We start from the raw sequence: 20,347 nt of genomic DNA, 5'->3' as shown, positions 1-20,347 counted from the left end.
TCAAACGAAAATTGACACAACATTTCTCACACTTTCATTCAATGTCTGGTGGCTGCCACAATGGAAATGAAATTGGAATCCTTTACTTATTTCTAGAAAGATAACAACTTTACCAAGTCTATCACTATCGCCATTGTTACTTTAATCGTTTTCTTTTTCTACGATCACGTGTACACACACAAAAGTTTAATTAACCTATCGGTCGGCCATCATTTGTCCCGGCACGTTTTTCTGAAATGAGAAAAATGAACGAGAGCAGACGACATTTTGCACACAGACGCCAGCGCCACGGCATAGAAAAGTCCAAAACAAAAGAAAACAATTAGAGAGACACACCTGGACATTCGAGGTGACATATTAGACGACTGGCCATCACCTGGACGTCCGAAAAAATATACAAGGAAAAGATAAAACCAGCTGCGTGAAATCCAGGAGCCGTGTGTGTGTCTCGCTGATTATTTCTGGTGGTGGTTCCACTGGACGAAAAGAATTTCTTGTACATCATTTTCCGTTTGGGATGCAGTTCAGCAGCAGCCGATCGACATTTGACCAAACATGGGCCGTGCTGCCTGCCACACACTCTCCAAAAAGTCTTTTCCTTTTCTTTTAGATAATGTCACGTGATAATTCAAGTCTCTTCTTCTTCTTCTTTTTAAAAAAAGAAAAAAATTCTTCCACAAAAAGAAGAAGAGGAGGCGACTCATGAAAATGCGGCTGATTGTTATCTCCGACAGGCCAAAAAACGAAAGAAAAACTGCGAAATACAAAAACTTTTCTTCTTTTACCTTTTGGGCTTTTATCTTTTACAACCACCCCCACCTTTTTTCTTTTCTCTTCGGTTCCAAGTCATTTCCGAATGTTTTAAAATAAAATAAAAAATATACGAGAAAACAAAAGAAGGACGTAAAACGTTCACACGGTGCGCGCTGAAACTCGAATAAAATAACAGCCAGGAGAAAATAAAATAAAAAGAAGAAGAAGGTTCTTCCCAATCAAATGCCTCGTTAAAAAAAAACACATTCGATGCGTGAGTCATCACACACACAAGAGCCTCGTCACGTTATTATTGCAGCGTGAATCTCGAACGAGTTTTTCCATCCAATTGTCCACCACCATCAGCTCGTCAACTTTTTCCCACACGCCATTTTCTCCGTTTTGTGTATTTGTTTTTCAAAAAAGAAGAGGATCATGTTAGGAGAATTATACCGACCGAGAAGAGGGGGGCCAGATGATATTGATGAGTGGGGCCGCCGTCGTAAACGCAGCGGTGGGTGGCGCTAGTCGCGGCTGAATCAAGGGAGGAGGAGGTTTCTTCGTCGGATGACGCAACGGGGACTGGCCGACGCCGTCGTAACGTGTCGCTCGTAAATTTCCTCATTTCTGCATGTAATTTTATTTGCTGGCCAAACAGCCCAGTCATTCCTTAAACGACAATTTCTCCAGGTGAGACATGACTGTCATTTCTCTACCTGATGAATAAAATGACCCCCCCTCAACCGTCTGATTTTTGATGATTTTGGTTGATCGAGTCTATCCACCGATCGTTTCTAAATGTATCGGAATTTCTCAGCCGCCAACGTGGAATTTCTTGGGCTGGATCAACTCCACCCTGTCGGAAAAAATCGTCGAGCCATCGCGGCCGCTCTTGCGCCCAGACGGTTGGGGGGGAGAAAATGCCCCGACACGGTGGAGCCTCCGTTTCGATGAATGGACAGAAAATTGGGAGAGAGAAAAATAAATACCAAAATAACTAATACGTTCTTTACGCACATAACAAAGCTGTATTGCTCAATTACAAACTGATACTTTTGACTTTGTTACACATCAAAAAGGAACCAGGAACCCATATAGATGTATAGTTGTTGATTTTTCTTGTCTTTTTTGTCTGCTTTTTTAAAATACAAATGAAGAATAAACACAAACAAACAAACGGAACACAAAATTGTATATAATAATAGTTTCAGAAAGAATTCAAAAGAGAAAGGAGAGAAAGAGAAAGAGAGAAAAACCGTCTGTGTGGCTGCGCGCGCTACGTTTTGTATCATATATATATATAAAAGGGCGTGTCATCATCATCCAACTGTTGTACAATACGTGCAATTCATCGACTAAATAACGGCAATAATCATCCATTTGTTTTATAGGGGAGGGAGGGGGAAAAAACATCCGAACGGGAAACATACACGTACACAAATTGAACAAATTGAACAAATTTCTTGTTTTTTCCCGACCGAAATTTTAAAACCGAAAAAATCAAACAGGAGGAGGTGCATGAGAGCAAAAGGGATGACACGAATTCAGTAGGACACACACACACAAATATCCGAAAAATCAGAAAAGAAAAAACGAATTTTCGACACAGTCACAGGACACATTCACACACACACACACGCGCGCGCTCACGCAGCCGAAAAAACTGCGCAGTCGAATTTTCCGAAAATTCCCGCCCCGTGATTTTTCTTTCATTTTCTAGTTGACCGATTTTTATTCTCTTTTGTGTTTGCTCTTCCGCCGGACCAGTCACACACACACACACACAGACAGGGGGAGGTGGGAGGGAATTAATTATATATCGACATGTACATTTATTACACACACAGGAGCCATCAGCTGATCCCAGCCATCAGGAGCACACAGTGTTTTAATTTCCAGGAGGAATTTTTGTAAATTTTTTTTTGTTTTTGTTTTAAGAAGAGAATCAGCGGGATTAGCTCACGAATTGTTTGTTTCCGACAACAACAACAACAACAACAGAGGGGGGGTTGGGTGGGGGGGTTGGGCAAAACGGAAGAGAAATGTAACCGTATTATAGGATTTTATATTATAAGTTTTACATACGTATAGGCCTATAATTATAGCACGAATGAGAGAAAATCAGAATCGTTTCAACGTGTCCACTGTGTGTGTGTGTGTGTTTGTGTGTAGTTGCTAATTTAACTCGAGAGGAATCTTCTTTTTCAAACTCATTGGCACACGAACGGGGTTTCTTTTTTTGTCCTGCGGGATCACACTCACTTTTGCACACGTAATTTGAAATATTTTTCCAGCCCAAAACAACAATTACAATTAAATTTTTTTTGTGTGTTTTCCATTTTTAATTAAATTTGACCCGGGAGTTAATTATTTATACTAGAACGGGTTAGGGTGGCGTGTGAAATTTCAAACCGAAAAATTGGGGGAAAACGTGACAAATTCTCTGGACAAACTCGTTTAAGATTGAAAAAAACAAAAACAATTTAGTAGCACACTAGCGGAATCGTGACACCGCACAATCGTGAGAGGAGAAGGTGAAAGAAATCCAACGGCCGGTGAGGATTTCACCTTCCGTTTTTGATTCTCTTTGGTTTCGAAGATGTTTGTTTGTTTGTGTGTGTGTTGTGTGTGTTGTGAGGCCTAAACAAATAGATGTAATCGAATGTTTTTTGTTCGAAATTATTCACATAAGAATCATTTTCATCCTCGCCATTTTTAAAAATCGGCTCGGAATATTGTGCCGTATGAATTGATGAAATTTAAAAAAACCCAAAAGAATTAAAAATTAAAAACACCCACCACACACACACACACGCACAAAAAGAGATTCAATTAAATAATAAAATGGTGTCAAAACATCATTTAAATTAATAATACAGGGAGTAAAAAACTGAAAAGATTTTCTACTTGGGATCGTCGATCGAAGCGTTGGATTCCGCTCCGGCGGCGATCATTCCCTTGGCCATTTCCAATCCGTTGATCATTTTCTCCATGTTCTTCAGATCGCTGGCCGAGGTTGGGCCGCCGCCGCCGGCGTTGCTGGCCGTGCTGCTGCTGACCGTCGACGAGACGGACGATGGCGTCGGCGACGGCGATCGGTGGTGATGCGGCGGTGGCGATCCTTTGGGGCTGCTGGATCCTTTGGGGCTGACGGCGTCAAAGGCCGACGAGCCCAGCGAAGACAATCCCGTCAGGGATTTCGACTGGCCCGTCGGCGGACTTGTACTGCTGCCCAGCTGGAGACTGTACGGGGCGAAGCGGTGCTGGCCTCTGTGACGCTGGCCGCCTTCGCCACCACCGCCGCCGCTGGAAGGAGGCGTCGTCGAGGACGACAGGGGAGTGGTGACGGGCAGGACCGGCGCCAACGGAAGAGAAGGAGGAGGAGGCTGAGACAAGGGATGGCCAGAGGAAGGGAGTGACGACGGCGGAGGAGCTTGGCCGGCTGCGGCCGCCGCGTTGGTGGCGGCCGAGTGAGCGGCAATGGCGGCCGAGAGATTCTGATAGGCGTGCGGATGGAAGAGCTGGTGCTGGGCGGCCAGAGCCAACTGGGCGTTCAGCAGCAAATTGTGGCCGGCCATGTGAGCGCCCATGTGCGCAGATGCGGCGGCAGCCGCCAAGCCGGCCATGGCGTGACCGGACGGACCAGACGGGCCGTGCGGACCGTGATTCATTCCGTGGCCGTGAGCGTGATTGAGGAACTGACTCAGCTGGTGGAGTGATGGCCCACCCGGATACAATCCAGCACCCGGGTAGAGGTAAGGGAGCAAATGAGGTGGGGGAGGTAGAGGTGGTCCCAAACTGACCGTGCTCGGATGGACGGACGAAAGTAATCCGCCAGCCCCGCCGGAATTGGCCAGAGCCGAGTGGATCTGCTGGGCAGCCGCCGCTGCCGCCGCTGCAGCGGCCACCGATCCGGGCGACAGCATGGCGTTGCCCGGCCCGCCACTTCCGCTTCCGGCGCTGTGCTGTCCGCTGAGAGCCGACGAGGATCCGTGGTGATTGCCGGCCGATGAGGAGACCCTCTGGTTGTTGAGGTGACTCTCCCGACTCCTCTGCTGCATCTGTTGCATCTGTTGCTGGACCAGCAAGTGATGCTGCAGGCTGTGATTGTGGTGCGGATGAAGACTGTTGAGGTGGTGGTTGTGGAGCTGGTGGTGCAGCGACGACGCCGACGGATGGTGCGGATGGTGTGGGTGGTGGTCGTTGTTGCCGTCCGAATCCGAGTCGCCGTGGTGGTGCGACGGAGTTCCCGTCCGGCTCATATCCTCCGACATGCTGGCATCTAATTAAAAAAATTCAATTTGTTTTTAAAAAATGGATCAACATTTTTTTAAAACTTTTTTGGAAAAGTGGGAGGAGCTCTAAGGTTTCCGGTATGTGGTGGTGGTGGAAGGTTCCTCTAGCTAATGATTTTCTTCTTGGAGCATTTTTCGACTGGTATTGTTTTGCGTCTGTTTGTTTTTATTCTCTCGAGCTGTCAACGAGCGCCGACCGCAAAGCGGAAAGACAATTGCTGGCCCGGCGACGACGCCGTGGAAGAAAAACCGAAATAAAAATTTCCGCTACTGTTTTTTCTCTTTTCTTTTTCTTCAAAGAAAAGGAGGTTACACTACTACACAGTGTACAAGGGGAAAACGATAATTCATCGACGCTTCTATATTTTCCAAAAAGAGCTAGAAATATATATTTCTAGACGGACGTTAGAAATAGTCCCGTCATTTATCTATTTTGCCAGCCGTGAACAACAACCCGAAAAAACTTTTCTTTCTCTTCTCCTCTATGCACACGACACTTTTGGGCAGAGAAAAATGGACAGGTGTGTGTGTGTATGAGCTCTGTGGACATCCATCGGGAAAAGGCAAAAACCAAAACGGACGGACTATGTCAAATAGCCGCGAGAGACATTAACAAGTCCGTGTCAATGGCCGGCCGTAGTAGCTGTGCGCCCCCTTTTCACGCTTCACGGGCGCACATCACCACTCAAAACAACTTCCCAAAAGAAGAAGAAGAAGAATAAAAAACAAATACAATAAAAATCCCCCAAAAAAGACTGGGCAGAAGAAACCCTGGGGCCTTGCGGGTTGTAAACGAAAGGGCTGGAACAACAGAGACACACTTACCGTCAGAGATGTGAAGTGGAGATGCGCCGTCTCGTCCGTCGCTGGTGCCCACCACGTCCAGTTTCTCATCGTCCAAATCGTGGACGCCATCTTGACTGGAATCGGGAGCCGGAGAACACGACATGGAGACTCCGCCGGCCCCAACGCCGACGCCCAATCCGCCCAGACCGTGATGACCGACGTGGTGGCCGTGGTGGTGTCCGCCGTGGTGGTGGTGGTGGCCGTGATGGTGTCCGTGCAGTCCGCCGCTGCCCACGCCGACACCTCCGCCGCCCGACGAGTGGTGGTGATGATGTTTGTGGCCGGAAGGATCGTCGTGATGCCGTTGAGATGCCGCCAGCATGGCCTGCCTGCTGGACAAAATTTGGGAACAAAAATAAATAAAGATTTTCTTTTGTTTTTAGATTCAATTAGATTTCTAAATTGAGCAAAGGTTGGTGACATTCTGTGTTGGTTTTTATGGCTGTCAACTTTATCCAGCCCGTCATTACCACCACGTCTTGATTGTCCTTCCAGTTGAATTCCGCCGGTATCCCAAAACAACCCGAGTGAAGGGATAACACTAATAAAATAAGAAGAAGCCGAGCTGGACGGACAGACAGAGAAACTGTCAAATAGACAGTTGTGTGTGCCGTTGTGTCTATATAACAAGGTCGCCCATCTGCTCGCTGTTGAACCTCATTTGCTGTGTTTCTCTCTCTTTTGTGTGTATTTGTCGTGTCGCCCGGCATAGCACAGTCGAGTTTTTCCAGCTCTAATACGACGGAACTGCACACACACGTCTCTACACAAGTAGTCTATAACACTGGGTGAAAATGTGAACATCTGCCTGGAGGTTTTTAGAGTAATTAGCCCCGGATCGGATGACAGCTTGCGGTGTGTCGAGGGGGGCCGGCCCAACCAAAAAAAAAAGAGATTGTCCACAGACCACTTACTTTACTTACTGAAGCTGCTGGCCTTTAGTGTTTGTACACACACACACAGAGAGAGAGAAAGAAACGAGAGAATTTTGGGGATGGCCTACACCCAGCGGGATACTATATAGCCGGCAAAAAGGGGGCGGCGTTTCGGTTACGAGAGAGCGTGTGCCCGTTTGTTTGCACAACAAATGACGACCATTTCATCGGCTCCTAATCGCAACCCCCCCCCCCTCCTAAACTGTGGCGCCAGTGTCAACAAAACTAGACCCTCTCTCTCTCGCACAGTAGTCTATTATTTGTCAATCTAGCCGGACACACACACACACACCGCTGCTGTCCACACACACACACACCGCTGCTGTCCAGCTCAAAATTTAGAAATAAAGAGAAGAAATTATAAAAATGACAAACTCACTTTTTTTCACGCTTGCCGGCCCCCGTGTCGCGGAATCCTTTGGCGAACGGGTTGTTATCGATTTTCAATTGCGTGATCTGGAATTTCAATCAAATTTTTAAAAATCATTTTCTGTTTGGAAGCAGGGCCACTTGAATAGCCAAGATGGGTCATAGAATAAGGTGGTGGTGGTGATAGACAAGAGGAGAGAAACACCTTGACACCTTTTCTTACGTAAATGTCTGTCGTCTTACCTTTTCATTTTGATAAGCCGTGACGGCGATGAATTCCGTCTCCTTGAAGACATAAGTGCGAAACGTGCTGTAGGGCAGCTTGAGGATGTCGTTGGCCCGCACCAGATGAAATCGCGGCTGGTACTTGTGCATCGAATTCAATATCGTCTGCTTTAACACACAAGGAAAAGAGAAATGGAGAGAAAAAACACGGAAAAAATGATTCATCTGAGCCACACTCGACAAATAAATCAAAAAATCAATAACTGCACAATTTTTTCCCCTCTAGGACACACACACACAATCATCAGCAATTGATCAAGAAAAAATAGATTCACTCAATCGTGAAATGTTCCCCTTTTTTGTGTGTGTTGGGTGGGGGTTGGCCGGCGGTTGATTGGCGGGTTTTTATTCGCGCATCGTCGACTCTCCCGGACATATATTCTCGGACGTTAAGTTTCGACAGTTACTGATTTTTTTTCTTCTCTTCTTTTTCTCCTCCGTGTGTCCGCTTGTGTGAACCCGCAATATAACGGGCGCGGCAAACGACGGGCGATTGTTCTCACACGACAGACGACACACACACAAAAAAGTAGGGGGGAGGGGAAATGTGATGCAACGACAGTCACGTCAGAAGAAGGAAAAAATCAAAGAGGAGCAAAAGTTTCACGACCGCCCCTATACGCCGTCAGACTCGGCAAAATCCCCCGGGTCACAAAAGGCACCGAATTCTATGAGAGGATCCCCCACCCCACCACCATCATCATCCCAGGCAACTAGAGACGCGATCAGCTCTTTAGGAAATTAGCTATTTATACAAATGCACACGCATTGGTCTCCTCCTCCCCCTACTATACCAATCAGAGGAATAAAAGCAGACGACATGAAATTGTTGTATTCTCCCGTTTGAACTTTGGCGCCGCTAATAATCCTAATGCATTTCCCCCATTGATTTCTTATGTATCTCTCGTCTGGGAAACGAACGAACCACCACGACGGCCAACTGGTTGTTGTTTTTGTTATATAAGAAATTCTTCTTCTTCTTGTAGGGAAAGAAGAAAACCAGTTTTTCTATATTATTTGATATTTCGGGAACCTGCTTCTGTTGTTGCTGCCAGGCTGGTAAGTCGATCTATTTCTCACTGTCTGTCTCTCTCACACTATATAGACCCTGGGCAGAGCTACTACTACTACTACCTGGGCAGCAGCAGGTAAATACGGGGGGAGTCTCCTAAGAGAAATGAGCTGCTCCGTTTAATGGAATGCACGCCGTTTGCGATGGACGCGCTGCCGAGATGTGGCCTCGTATACCTTTTGGCCGTTGGAATGCCGTTTTGTTTTTTTATTTTTTTTTCTTTTTGTTGTTGTCCTCGGTCGATCGTCGGCTACTGGACAGTTCTGGTAGCTCCCGATTGTGTGCCGCTTCTCTCGATGGACCCACTGGACTTTGCCAGGTCCCCCCCCCCCATTCCTCTGCCGTCAAGACACTATATTATACAACGACGAGCGGCCACACTAGACCAAAAGAATGTGTCCATTTGTGTGTGTGTGTGTGCTGCTACCAGGAGAGGCTAAAGAATTTCCTACGCCAGGAGAATATTTTAAAAAACGTCCAGGAGAAACGGGAGTCGTCGGTAGACTGGAAAGGGCCAAACCAGCCGCACGTGTGTCAATATATCATCGTGAAAAACATAGGGAGAGCTAGAGGAACTTGCAAGAGTACACATAGACTGTGTACACCTTTGGAATTTGACTGACAAATTCTTCCGGACAAAAATTTCAGGAGGAAAAAAATAAATTTTTATATTTTTCCGTACAGACGATTCAGTAGTCGGCGTCAATGACAAATGTTGTCATTCATTAAACCGCCAGCTCTCTCTACTGTAGTTATTTTTTTATTTTTAAAAAACTCGATTCGAAAAAATTCGAATGAAAAGAAATTTTTTCAAATCAATGTGGGCGGTCGACTTTTTTTATTTTTCTTTCTCTACTCGGATTGAAATGGATATATTTTTTGGGATTTTAGACATTTATCCCGCGGCTACAACTCACGAAACAACCATCTGGTTGTTGCTGCTGCTGCTGCTGGTGGTCTTTATATGTTTGTTCTTGAAAAAAGAAAAGAAAAAGAAAAAAAAAACCCAAACACGGACACCCAATCACAGCCCGCAGGAACTTTTTTGGGGGCTGGTGGCTCTCTACACATCAAACAAACACGATCGAAAACATTTTGACGCCACAGACCAACAACAAAAAAATGTAGACAACACACCAGAGAGAAGAAAAACCCCAGTTCTAAAATATAATGATAATAATCATCGTAATAATGGTCGGTTGGTTGGTGTTCTTTTTTTCACGATCTTCTTTTTCATTTTGGGGTTTGATTTTTCTTTACACCTGAAAAAGAAGAAACTTTTTGGGTGGGATGATTACACAGCACCGGTGTGTGTGTGTCTATAAAACCGTCTGCGGGCTATTTGCTCTCACTCGGTGTCTGATATGAATGAGGAGGAATCGGGGAGGATGGAAGGTGTTGGATGTAATAAGATCCACCCCCCCTCAGTTCTCAAAAAGAATAAAACAGGTCCCTCCTTCCAGGGCCTTTCTCCACCATCATTATCGACACCGAAGACGTCATGTCTATTGTTGTGTTTGTTTCTTGGGGAAGAAAGAAGAACAAGAACAAAAGGAAGAAAAAATTCAGACGTGTTCAAGTGGGCAACCGTAAAAAAATCGGTGGAAACAATGGCGGCTATTCGATTGGCACCGATGAAGACGAGAGAAAGAATCTGAATAAACCTGATGGCTATAAATCATCAAACAGGTGAGAGAAGAAGAAAGCCCCCTCCATTTCCATGCAAATCTACATTATAAGACGCCGGCCCAACACAACAGCCCTTTTCTTTCCCTCCAACGGTGGATGGGGGCGGACAGGTTGTAAACTATGTGTTACAGATGAGGTCCTCCTCACTATCAAACAAGACTTGGAAGACGAAAAATTCGAACGGTAGTGCTGGTAACGTGTTGTACACACAAACCGGGATAAATATTTTCTCCACCAAAAAATCTGCTATAATAAAGGAAAAATCTGTGGAAAAGACCCGGACCGGACACGAAAGAGAGAAAAACCAGGAAAAAAAATATCGTAAGTTTTTCTTCTTCTTTCTTATGTTTGTGTTTAGATTCCGTCTGCGCTGTCTCGGTCGTATCCATTTTTATTAGCCCGGCGTGCGCACCGCTCATCCGAGACTCTTTTTGGTGGGTTTGTGTGTGTCGACGAGTCGCTTATTATTCGATCGTGCACAGGTAGTTTTGTTTTTTTTGTTGTTGTTGTGTGTGAGACGGCCGGCCCGTGCCGGAAAGAAGGGAATAAATAAATACGTACATCATCATCCCGAAGAAAAAGAAAAAGAAAAAGGAAAGAAAAAGATCTAGACAAATTCATTCCGTCCGCTGTGAAGGCTCGTCTAGCCTGCGGCAAGTCTCTCTTGTGCAGTTAGGCGCACAAGATGATAATCATGATAATAATCATATAATGATAGTGTATAATATACAAGCTGCAAAGAGAGAGAGCCACACGTCGATTGTTTGGCGCCTGGGTAGGTGTGGCCGGCCCATTCAGGTCCGCTCACAAACCCCCAGTGAAAAAAAAAAGGAAAAAAATTTCTATAATCATCAACGCCTCCCTATTGTATGGATGGATCAGACGACTGTCAGTTGTGTGTGTTTTTCAAAAATATTTAACTTTGACTGGAGCCAATAATAAGCGGAATATTTCTAAATAAATTTTTCTTGTGGGGGAGATTTTCTGCTTATGAATATTCCTCATCAGATTTTTTGGGGAGTATAGGAATTGTTTTGTTTTCCCTTTTTCGGAGTTTGTATAGACCGGCCCGGTTTGATGTCTTTGCTATGCCCAGCCGTTTTCACACATCATTCACGGGAAAAGTATCTATAGTGTATCACGATTCGGTTACGGCCCACCGAATTCCAGCTCCCCTTTTCCCACCACCACCACCGGTAAAAAGAGAATCTATTTAGTCAATGAGGAATGTATGTCTTTGCCCAGTTCTGTTTTTGAATGGAAAACGGGGGGGAAGAAGGTGGAAGGCTTCGGGGCGTTTGTTACACACACACCGACGAACGACGACTGGCGCCAGCCAAACTATTATCACTCTTCTTCTTCTTTATTCTCAACACCCCAGCACCAACTATACAAGATGGCCTTAACTTCCTTCGACATTTCCTTCGAATGACAATTCCATGAAGAGGAATAGATCGACGAAACGGTTCATAATTCAATCGACGGAAAATTGTTGATTGGAAACGAGGCCATGGGCGAAATGCTTCTGGAAAGGTGTATACGTGTGGCCCGCTCCAAATCGGGAGTCCCGAATCGAATACACCAACAGAATCGACAATTAGCTTCTCTCTCTCTTTTGCCGTATGCATCGCCTTTTCGCTTTGATTTAATTTTCGTTTGTTTTAAAAAAATAAATAAAAATGTGTTGCGCTTTTCAATCTACACAGGCGCAAGTGTTCATTGCCACGCCATATCCTTGTGTGTGTGCAACTGTGCACCTATTTCACTCGTTCGCCGAGGTAGACAGGGGGGGGGCACATGCCGCTCCCGGCGTGAGAATATGATAATCGCGGCCGAGAGACCCGCTCGTTATTCTGTCGCCCCGCCGAAAGGAAACGAACTCGGAATATAAAGATAAAAAGAATAGGAGAGAGAGAAAAAAGAGACTTTGTGAGTGTGTCTAGATGTTTTGGTTAGGTGAGCAAACAACAGTCAGGAAAAAAATAAATAAAATAAAATAAAAAAAAATTTTTGGGAAGCCAAAGGAAAAGACGCAACAACCGAGCGGCACTTTTTTTCGTTTTTACGGCACTAAACAACAACCGAAGAAAAAATATTTTTTGTTTTTTCCAAAGGGCCTTTCTCTCTACTAGCGATGGTTCTAAGAGATGCGTGTGTGTAGTGTCCGATGGTGAAATGATGGAGTGAGTGTATAAATAGCTACTTTTCTCTTTCAATAGATGCAGCAGGAGAACAACGCACTAACCAACAACTCTATTATACACAACCGGTAATGAATTCAAAAAAAAGGCGCCAAGAAAATGGTGGCTCCTGCTCTGAGCTGCTGTTTCTTCTTTTGCTTAGAAATGGCGGTCGTTATGCGCCGATTTTTATTTCAACTGTCGGAGGAAAGAAGAAAAATGTTGAAAGTGTTTGTGAATAAGATTCGAGTTGATTTTCCACTGCGGTAGACGCGCGTCTAAGAAAAAAAAGGAAGGTATAAGACAGAATAACCGACAGGGATATCGAAATCCATCCCGTCTCCGCTTTCCTCCTCAACAACAACAACAAACAGCACACGAAGAAGAAACTAGTGTCCCTTTGGGGCCGCGCGGCTCCTCCTTATCTCTACACTCGTCGGGCTTCCAGGATATATACCATTACGATCTATTTACGCACTGGATCACCAACAATATTTGTTGGTCTATTTCGGATACACTCACCGGAATAGAAGCGAAAAAAGAAACGCCATTCATCTTGTCGAGATGATGAGGACCGCCCTCTTTTGTTATATCCAGTGAAAAGCTAAAGGAACTGGAACGTTCAAATGAAAAATGAGGGGAAAGAAGAAGAAGAAGCAGAACTCATCCGAGGCCAATAAGTTGAGCGACAGGAAGGGGGTCGGACGCGGTTTCATGTTCTTCTCCCCCTTCACCACGTCTCATCCCCGTATAATTTCACTTGACGACAAGCGAGAAAAAAATAAAATAGATAATCTACATTTTGATAAACCAACCCCAACTTGTTCTTCATCATCGTGAAAAATAATTTTCTCCCAAAAAATCACGGCCTCCCCATTTTTTAATTGAAACCAAAGTCAAGAGGAGAGAAAAGGTGTTTTTTTTTTCTCATTTAAGGTGGATGGAAAAGTTAATTGGAAGCTAGGTTTCAATGTTATAACCTGTCCAGTTTGTGGCTTCAAAGCAAATATATAAAAGCTAAGAGATTTCTCAATAATCTTGTCTGTGCTGCACTGCGCCTTTTTTCTTCTCTTCTACCGACATCGTAAAACTCTCCACACGGGCCCCGCGAGCCTAAACAAATAGACATAAACCATCGGTCCATCGAACCAAAAATTCTATCTACTACCACTACTACTACTACTATACTACTAGAGTGTGTGCGTACATATGTATGAGCTAGAAGAAGAAGAAGAAGAGCTTCGGGGTTCTCTCGCTGTTGGATGGCAGCTGATTTTCAATCGACTTGATTGTTTTCCATCACGAATAAGGGCGGGCCCCGACCGAGGGACCCCCGAAAAAAAAATTTATTTATAAGAAAAAAAGGGAGAGATAGATATAACCCACAGGAAAAAACAAACAAAATGGGGACCAGCAGCAACCAGCCCAAGTTTCTTTTTTCGTGGGGGGGGAAATCAATCGGCACCCTCGTAAAGAATATCTCCCCCCACTGAATTGACGTCATTCCCCTCTCTGCACATAGTATAGCGCGGCGTAAGGAAGAGATGGTGGTGAATAAATTATCCCATATAACCCAGCGACAGCTAATAAGGCCAACGTATATAAGATTCTTCTTTTTAAGATTTATGAATAATGGGGTCCATCGATTAAGGATTCAGCCAAAAAAAGAGTGAAAAAGAGTGAAAAATAAAAACAGAAAAATTTCTTTGGTGTGTGCTGGCCGTTAAGAAGCTCGTAAATCACACACACATTTTCTTTTCAGACTTGTTTGTTTTATTTCTTTTTTCTTTTTCAAAGAAGAAGAAGAAGAAGAACTGTTGATCAAACAAGTTTCCTCCATGGTGGAAACGGTAGGGGGTAGGTGCCAAAGTGCCGAGACCCCCTTCTTCTTCTTCTATACGTGAAAGATTCATCCCCCCCTCTCCCAAACGTGTGGCGCGACGGTTTGACTCCGCCACTTGGCCAGCGCGCAGTTTCAAGAGAAAAAAAAAGGTCGCCCATATAGCTGCCCGCCTATATACCTGTCTCTCTCGTCTGTGTGTTTTTCATGATTTCCCCATAGGATTCCGAAATATAAAAACCAGTCGACGACTAGACACACACACACAAATAAAATTCCCTTTGGAACACAAGAAAATCCCAACTTTTGTTCGTAATAAAAATATTCGTCAGTCAGCTCTAGCGATGACGTTTGATTCCCACCATCGCTCACACAAAAAAAAAGAAACTTTTTAAGAGATGGCGTTGGTTTTTAACTGTCTGACAATATCGTCGTCGCCATCGGAAAAAATAAACATTTTTCCGATCATGTTCACTCACGATTCCATCCAGCCACCCAGTGCAGTGGGCGTCGGTAGGAGAAGAGAAAAAAAGAGGCAGGGCTACACCTCAGCAGAGACACCCACAAAGTCCCGGCCACAAGGCGGTTCTCCGAGGGGGCAGGCAGGCATCACACACACACAAAATGGCCGGTAATTACAGGTGTGTGTGTGTGTGCTGGTGTCGGCGTATAGACCAATGCCACAGGATAACTTTATGGGTGATGATGGTGATGTCTCTATTGTGCCTACACACACACACACAACCAGACAAACAGAGGAGAATCAACTTTTTTTTCCCGTCGCAACTTATTTGTCTGTGACACGGCGCGCAGGTGTTGCTGGCCAACTCCAAGAAAAGAAAAGAATTTTCCCGTCCGTCCGTCCGTCCGTCCGTCGTGGAGGAATAAATTGCGTCTAATGATGACACGGTTCTGCGGTTTTGTCTCACTAAGCGGAAGTTGTCCATAAAACAACGACGACGACAAGATACATATATCCCCACACAACATTATTGGGCCCGCCCCTTTTTCTTATCCAAACCGAATTTGAATAAAATAATGCACAAGATGTGACACTTACGAAGCCGTGCTTGTCCGAGATGTTGTTGGTCAATTTCAGTTTGTGGAAGGAAACGACTTTCTGCATCCACTGCTCGCCAGTTGCCGGACTGTCGGGATGAATGTACATCCGTTTGGGCATTTCAGGATCGGCTTTTCCGGCCACCATCCAGCGACTGCAGAAATTTAAAAATGTCAGAATCTGTCAGAAATTCAAATGAAATGGAGACAAACCTGTTGTGGAATTTGTATCGGTAGTCGTCGGCAGCCACAATGTCCAGCAGGAGAATGTACTTGGATTTGGGATCGAGTCCAGAGACGCGGAACTTCATTTGCGGAAACATTTGCCTATTGAACAGATGAAACCAAATTTATTCGTTAGTTGTACTCTATGAACTAATATCGGTAGCAAGAATTAGGATGGAGGGTCTGCTGGTTTGTTATCTCCTATATCGAGTACAGTTGATGATCCCTATAATCCCTCATAAGCTGGAAGAACACATAGGGGTAAAACCTTTTTTGTCCGTTATTAGCGACGCGCGATGATGGCAAACATCGTCGTCTACCCCCCGGTTACATTTCCCCATTGCAGAGACACAACGTTGAATAATAAAAATATACACAAGAGGGGAAGGAAACTTGTATGTGAGTAGAGACGGAACTAAACATCTAAAAAGCCTCGATACACACATGGAAACAGACAAAATCTTTCAAGTAGTAGTCTTTCATCTTTTTATATATGTATTTGATTCTCTCCTGTGCTGTGTGTATTATATCGGTGAAACAGACAACAAGAGAAGAAGAGTATCTCTCTAGATTCTCATTCAATAAATGTCTCGCGGCTGTCTCATCGCATCTCCTTCCGGTCTGTCGGTTGTGCTGCTGCTACTCTGTTTGTCTCTCTTCTCTTTCTCTCTGTGTGTGTGGGGGGTTGTTTGAATAGCACCGCCGACTTGTGTGTGTGTGTTGGGCGCCCATCCACTCGACTGTTATGTCTACAATAGCGTCGGCGATATATGTGCTGGGTGCGGGGTGCGGGGGGCATCTAAGGTTTCTCTCTCTTGTGGCGGCGATGGCGGCACCTTTTTTCGCTCTTTTGTTTCCGATTTATATTAAATTCCCTATTCTTCTTCTTCTTCTTCTTCTTCTTCTGGCGGTGGTGAGAATCTCACGGTCAACCAAGAGAGAGAGAAAAAGAAAATGGACGACAGCAGCAGCAGCAGACGGCCTAAACTGCGTCTGTAAAACTCTTTTTCTTCTTTTTCTGAGCTCATTATGCCTCATTAGCCATGCAGATGGGCTTTTTTTTCTAACGTTATGCACAGAGAGAAAAAATCGTCTGCGGCTAAAAAAGTAAGAAAATATGGGCAGACGAAAAAGCCATCGACAACACACACGAAAAAATAATAATCATATAAGAACCGAGAGAGAGTCAGAAGATAGCGCCTATTCTCTTTTTTCTTCTTCACACCGTTGACCAGACTCGACGAGTCTTTTTCTCATTTATACCTTTTTTTTTAAATAGAAATATTTCTTTTTTCTTTATTTTTTTCAGAGCTTTTCCCGAGCTATTATCCCGACGTGTCTAACAAGCTCACGACCTCTCGACCGTGTGTATATATCAGAGTGAGCCGGTCGTCGTTTCTTGTGTGTACGTGTCGCTTTGTTTGTTGTGTTCAGAAGATTATAGTCTGTGTACCAGATGAAAACGGCTTCACAGTCCCGAACGGGAAACAAAAATGAAATCCCGAAAAAAGAAAAAAAAACAATTTTGTAATTTTTTTTTGACACGACGATTTTTAGTTTTTCACTCCCGGCCACGACTCACGACAACTCTGCGGTATTTATAAAAGACACACACACACTTCCGGGGTGGATATATGATGTATACAGAGAGTAGCCGCATAATAATCAAATATTGATTTAGAGAAACTATAGCAGCCCCGGGGGGGTAGTGTGTGTCTTGTTGTGATTTGCGGGCAAAAAGTGCGGACCATTTTTTGTAGTTTTTGATGGACAAAAAGAAAAAACAATCTGATAACAACAACAACAACAACAACAACAACCATATATACCGCACACCATCGCATGATTTATTTTATTATCAACTTTTTTCCTTTTTTTTATTCCCTCCCATGCCATGTCTTCCGCAGCTCAGAAAAGACGATGGCCGACCATTTGACCATTGCCGGCGTGAATCGCGCGTGCGCCGACATCCACCCCACCCCCCCGTGGATTGGTTATTTCCTTGTTGTTTTATATTCTCTCTCTCTCTAGCCCGAAAAAAAAGAAGAAAAAGAACCCCAACAAAAGTTGGACGCGTACAAACAATATATATAGTGTCGTCCGACTTTATTCGTTCATTCAATCTTCTTTCTTCTTCTGTTTTTGGGATGAAAATGCGCCAACAAAATTGAGATTCTTTCGCATTGATATAAACACACACAGTAGTAGTAGTAGTGGTGGACGTATTTTCTCCTCATATATTTTTCTAGCCAACTTTTTTTGAGTTTTTGACTTGTCTAGGCAGCGCCCGTCATGGCGTCCGACAAATTTATTGTCGAGAGATGCGTTCAATGACTCTGCGAAAAATGTCTGGAGATTCGTTATCACGCAGCATACATCATCGATTCATTTTTCTGAGCTCGTTAAAAAGAATTTCAAAAAACGTTTTTCCTATTTTAAATCATAAAACAACGGACCTTTTTTACCTGTGTGTAGATGACTGTTACTATACTTGCGTATCTAGTACGAAAGGAAAACCCTCAATGGCGCCAGGATTCTCTCTACAACAACCCAAAAGGGCCAACACACACCCACTGGACATTGAGACACCTCCGACCGAAAAAATATTCTTTCCCCCCTCTATATTATTTCTGATTGCTGGTGTAGTGTCGGTCCATCTTATTTTTTCCTATGCGATCGTATTTATATATACACACACACTCTATACTTGTATATAGTAGATCGAGTACAAATATAGTCGAGTCAAAAAGGGACATGGTGGGATAGTCTTTACTGCCCCTCATGTCACTAGGCCTAATTTCTTCGGCCCCTTCTCGGAAAAAATAGTCTGTCGCGACTTTTTTGTTTCTTACAAGGAGCCACTTTTGGTGGAGGGGGGGGGGGGGTTGGTGGCTGGCGCCAGTCGCCTAGCTCCTAATATTCTTCCGTCGACATTATGATATACAATATCTTTTAGGGAACTGGGCCTCCTTTGCCATATCGGATCGATCACTGACTTGTCGACTGTGAACCGGACGCCCAACACACACAGAAAAGTTGAATCGATTTTTACTTTTCACGAAGAAGGGGGCCGTAACAAGACTAAACGGAGAGTGTGGCCCCTTATTGACTTATATCGGACAACTCGTTAGACTCTCGTTTGACAGTAAAACAAAACACAACGAGTGACACCCCCACCGTCGTCAAATCCCGTCGGCAGCTTTACGCGGGGGGGAAACCTCCCAATTGTTTCACCCCGTTCTGTTTTTTCACGCTCTTTCACGGCTCCTCCTTCTTCACACTTTTAGCTTTATTTCACTCGCTCTGCCGAACGTGTAAAACATACAAGTACTACATCAAGTAACAGCCCCAAAACAAACGAATCTCTAGCAATGCCTGTCGATATAATATTTCGATCGCCCATTTCAAAAAGTGATGCTACGCCTTTTGGCTCCTAACTGATTCAACTTAAATTGATAAGGAGGCCTAAGAAAATTGAATTTGTTCTTACCTGCCGGATTTGGTGATGACCATTTCGGTGCCGAGTCCGTGAAATTTTTCCCACAAATCTTTGGATTCGAGACTGACTTTAGGGTCGTCGGTGACGCCGTCGTCTTCGGCCGCCGGCAAAGTGCGGAGCGGCCGGAGGGCGTGGGCGGCGGCGGCCGCTGCCGCCGAGGCCAGAACGTCCTCGGCCGTCGTGTAGGGATGCGGGAAACGGACCGAGGCCGGATGGGCGGCCAGAAGTGACGAAGTGGCGGCGTTGTAGGCCGACAGCTGGGCCATACTGACGCTGACGGGATTGGGGATCGAAGACGGGCCTATGGCTCCCGATCCAGCGGGAGAACTCGAGGCCGCCGCCGATGACGACGACGACGAATTGACGCTATTGTTGTTGTTGTTGGCCGACGGCGGCGAATGGGAGCCGCGTAGGGCGGCGTGGGCGGCGGCCGCTGCGGCCAAAGCGGCCACGGCTGCCGATTGCATGGAATTGCTGGAAGGCGATCCAGCCATGTTTGAACCACCACCATTGTTCCGCTCACTAAACTGGTGATGTTGTTGTTGTTGGGAGGCCGTCAGGAGTGAGCTGACGCTAAAGTCGGACGACGGCCGTCCACTGCCGGAAGTGGTGGCTCCTCCGTTGGCGGCCGCTGAGGCACTGCCGCCCGCCGTCGTCGTTTGGCTCGGCTGATGGGAGAGGTGGTGATGGTGGTGCTGTTGTTGCTGCAACAGGAACGGATGGAAAGCCATCTCGGATTGCGAGAACAGCTGATTGACTTGCTCGCCCTGGTCGAAACGCATTTGGAGCGCGAGGCTATGCAGCGTGCAGCTGGGCGGGCTCGTCAGCTAAGTCGCACAATCACGACCCACTGCGGCACAATTTAATTTACTTTCACACTCTCGACTAAAAACAAACAACCACACGACACTGAATCACTCGATTCTCTTCCCAGAAAATCACCGAACCACCAAAATTTCGCACTTTTCACACTTTTTCAATCGAAATTTGCATAAAACTAGATAAATTTAAATAAACCAAGGTCAGACGAGAGTCGACCGTTTGTTCATGTTCGATCGAAATGTCCAAAGTTTTCAAGTTAAAAATGGAGTTGGGTTATTTTTGAAAAAAAGAATTAAAATGGCGACTCGACGGAGCACTGGGGTATGAGAGCAGCTGACTCCACCACCATCAGAACAGCAACTGAGCCAGAGGCCAGGCAGCAGCGCACAAGGAGCAGCAGCGAGGAGAAGGTGTTGACTGTGGTGTGTGTGTGTGTGATGGTTGGTGGGAGGTGATGGGCAGCTAGCAGCTAGCACAC

The 20,347-nt window shown here is 45.2% G+C and overlaps 1 protein-coding gene across 4 annotated transcripts; it reads right to left on the bottom strand.

The window, feature by feature from the left end:
* Positions 1 to 1,758: 1,758 nt before the first annotated feature.
* On the bottom strand, positions 1,759 to 20,313 carry LOC124208496 (optomotor-blind protein-like). 4 transcript variants are annotated; one of them, XM_046606246.1, is made up of 7 exons: positions 19,039 to 20,313; positions 15,537 to 15,650; positions 15,325 to 15,478; positions 7,442 to 7,591; positions 7,209 to 7,285; positions 5,874 to 6,226; positions 1,759 to 5,035 (listed from the first exon to the last, which is right to left on the bottom strand). In XM_046606246.1, exons 1-7 carry the CDS (start codon positions 19,827 to 19,829, stop codon positions 3,657 to 3,659), a joined length of 3,018 nt encoding a protein of 1,005 aa, XP_046462202.1. In that variant the 5' UTR covers positions 19,830 to 20,313; the 3' UTR covers positions 1,759 to 3,656. The 4 variants fall into 4 exon arrangements, with proteins under 4 accessions (XP_046462202.1, XP_046462204.1, XP_046462203.1 ...); XM_046606248.1 differs by having other exon boundaries at positions 5,874 to 6,223; positions 19,039 to 20,312; XM_046606247.1 differs by having other exon boundaries at positions 7,442 to 7,588; positions 19,039 to 20,311.
* Positions 20,314 to 20,347: the final 34 nt, after the last annotated feature.

This window comes from Daphnia pulex, chromosome 12, assembly GCF_021134715.1.
Source record: "Daphnia pulex isolate KAP4 chromosome 12, ASM2113471v1".
Lineage (NCBI taxonomy): Eukaryota > Metazoa > Arthropoda > Branchiopoda > Diplostraca > Daphniidae > Daphnia > Daphnia pulex.
The sequence above is the reverse complement of the archived record's forward strand: the minus strand, read 5'-3'. Positions and strand labels throughout refer to the sequence as shown.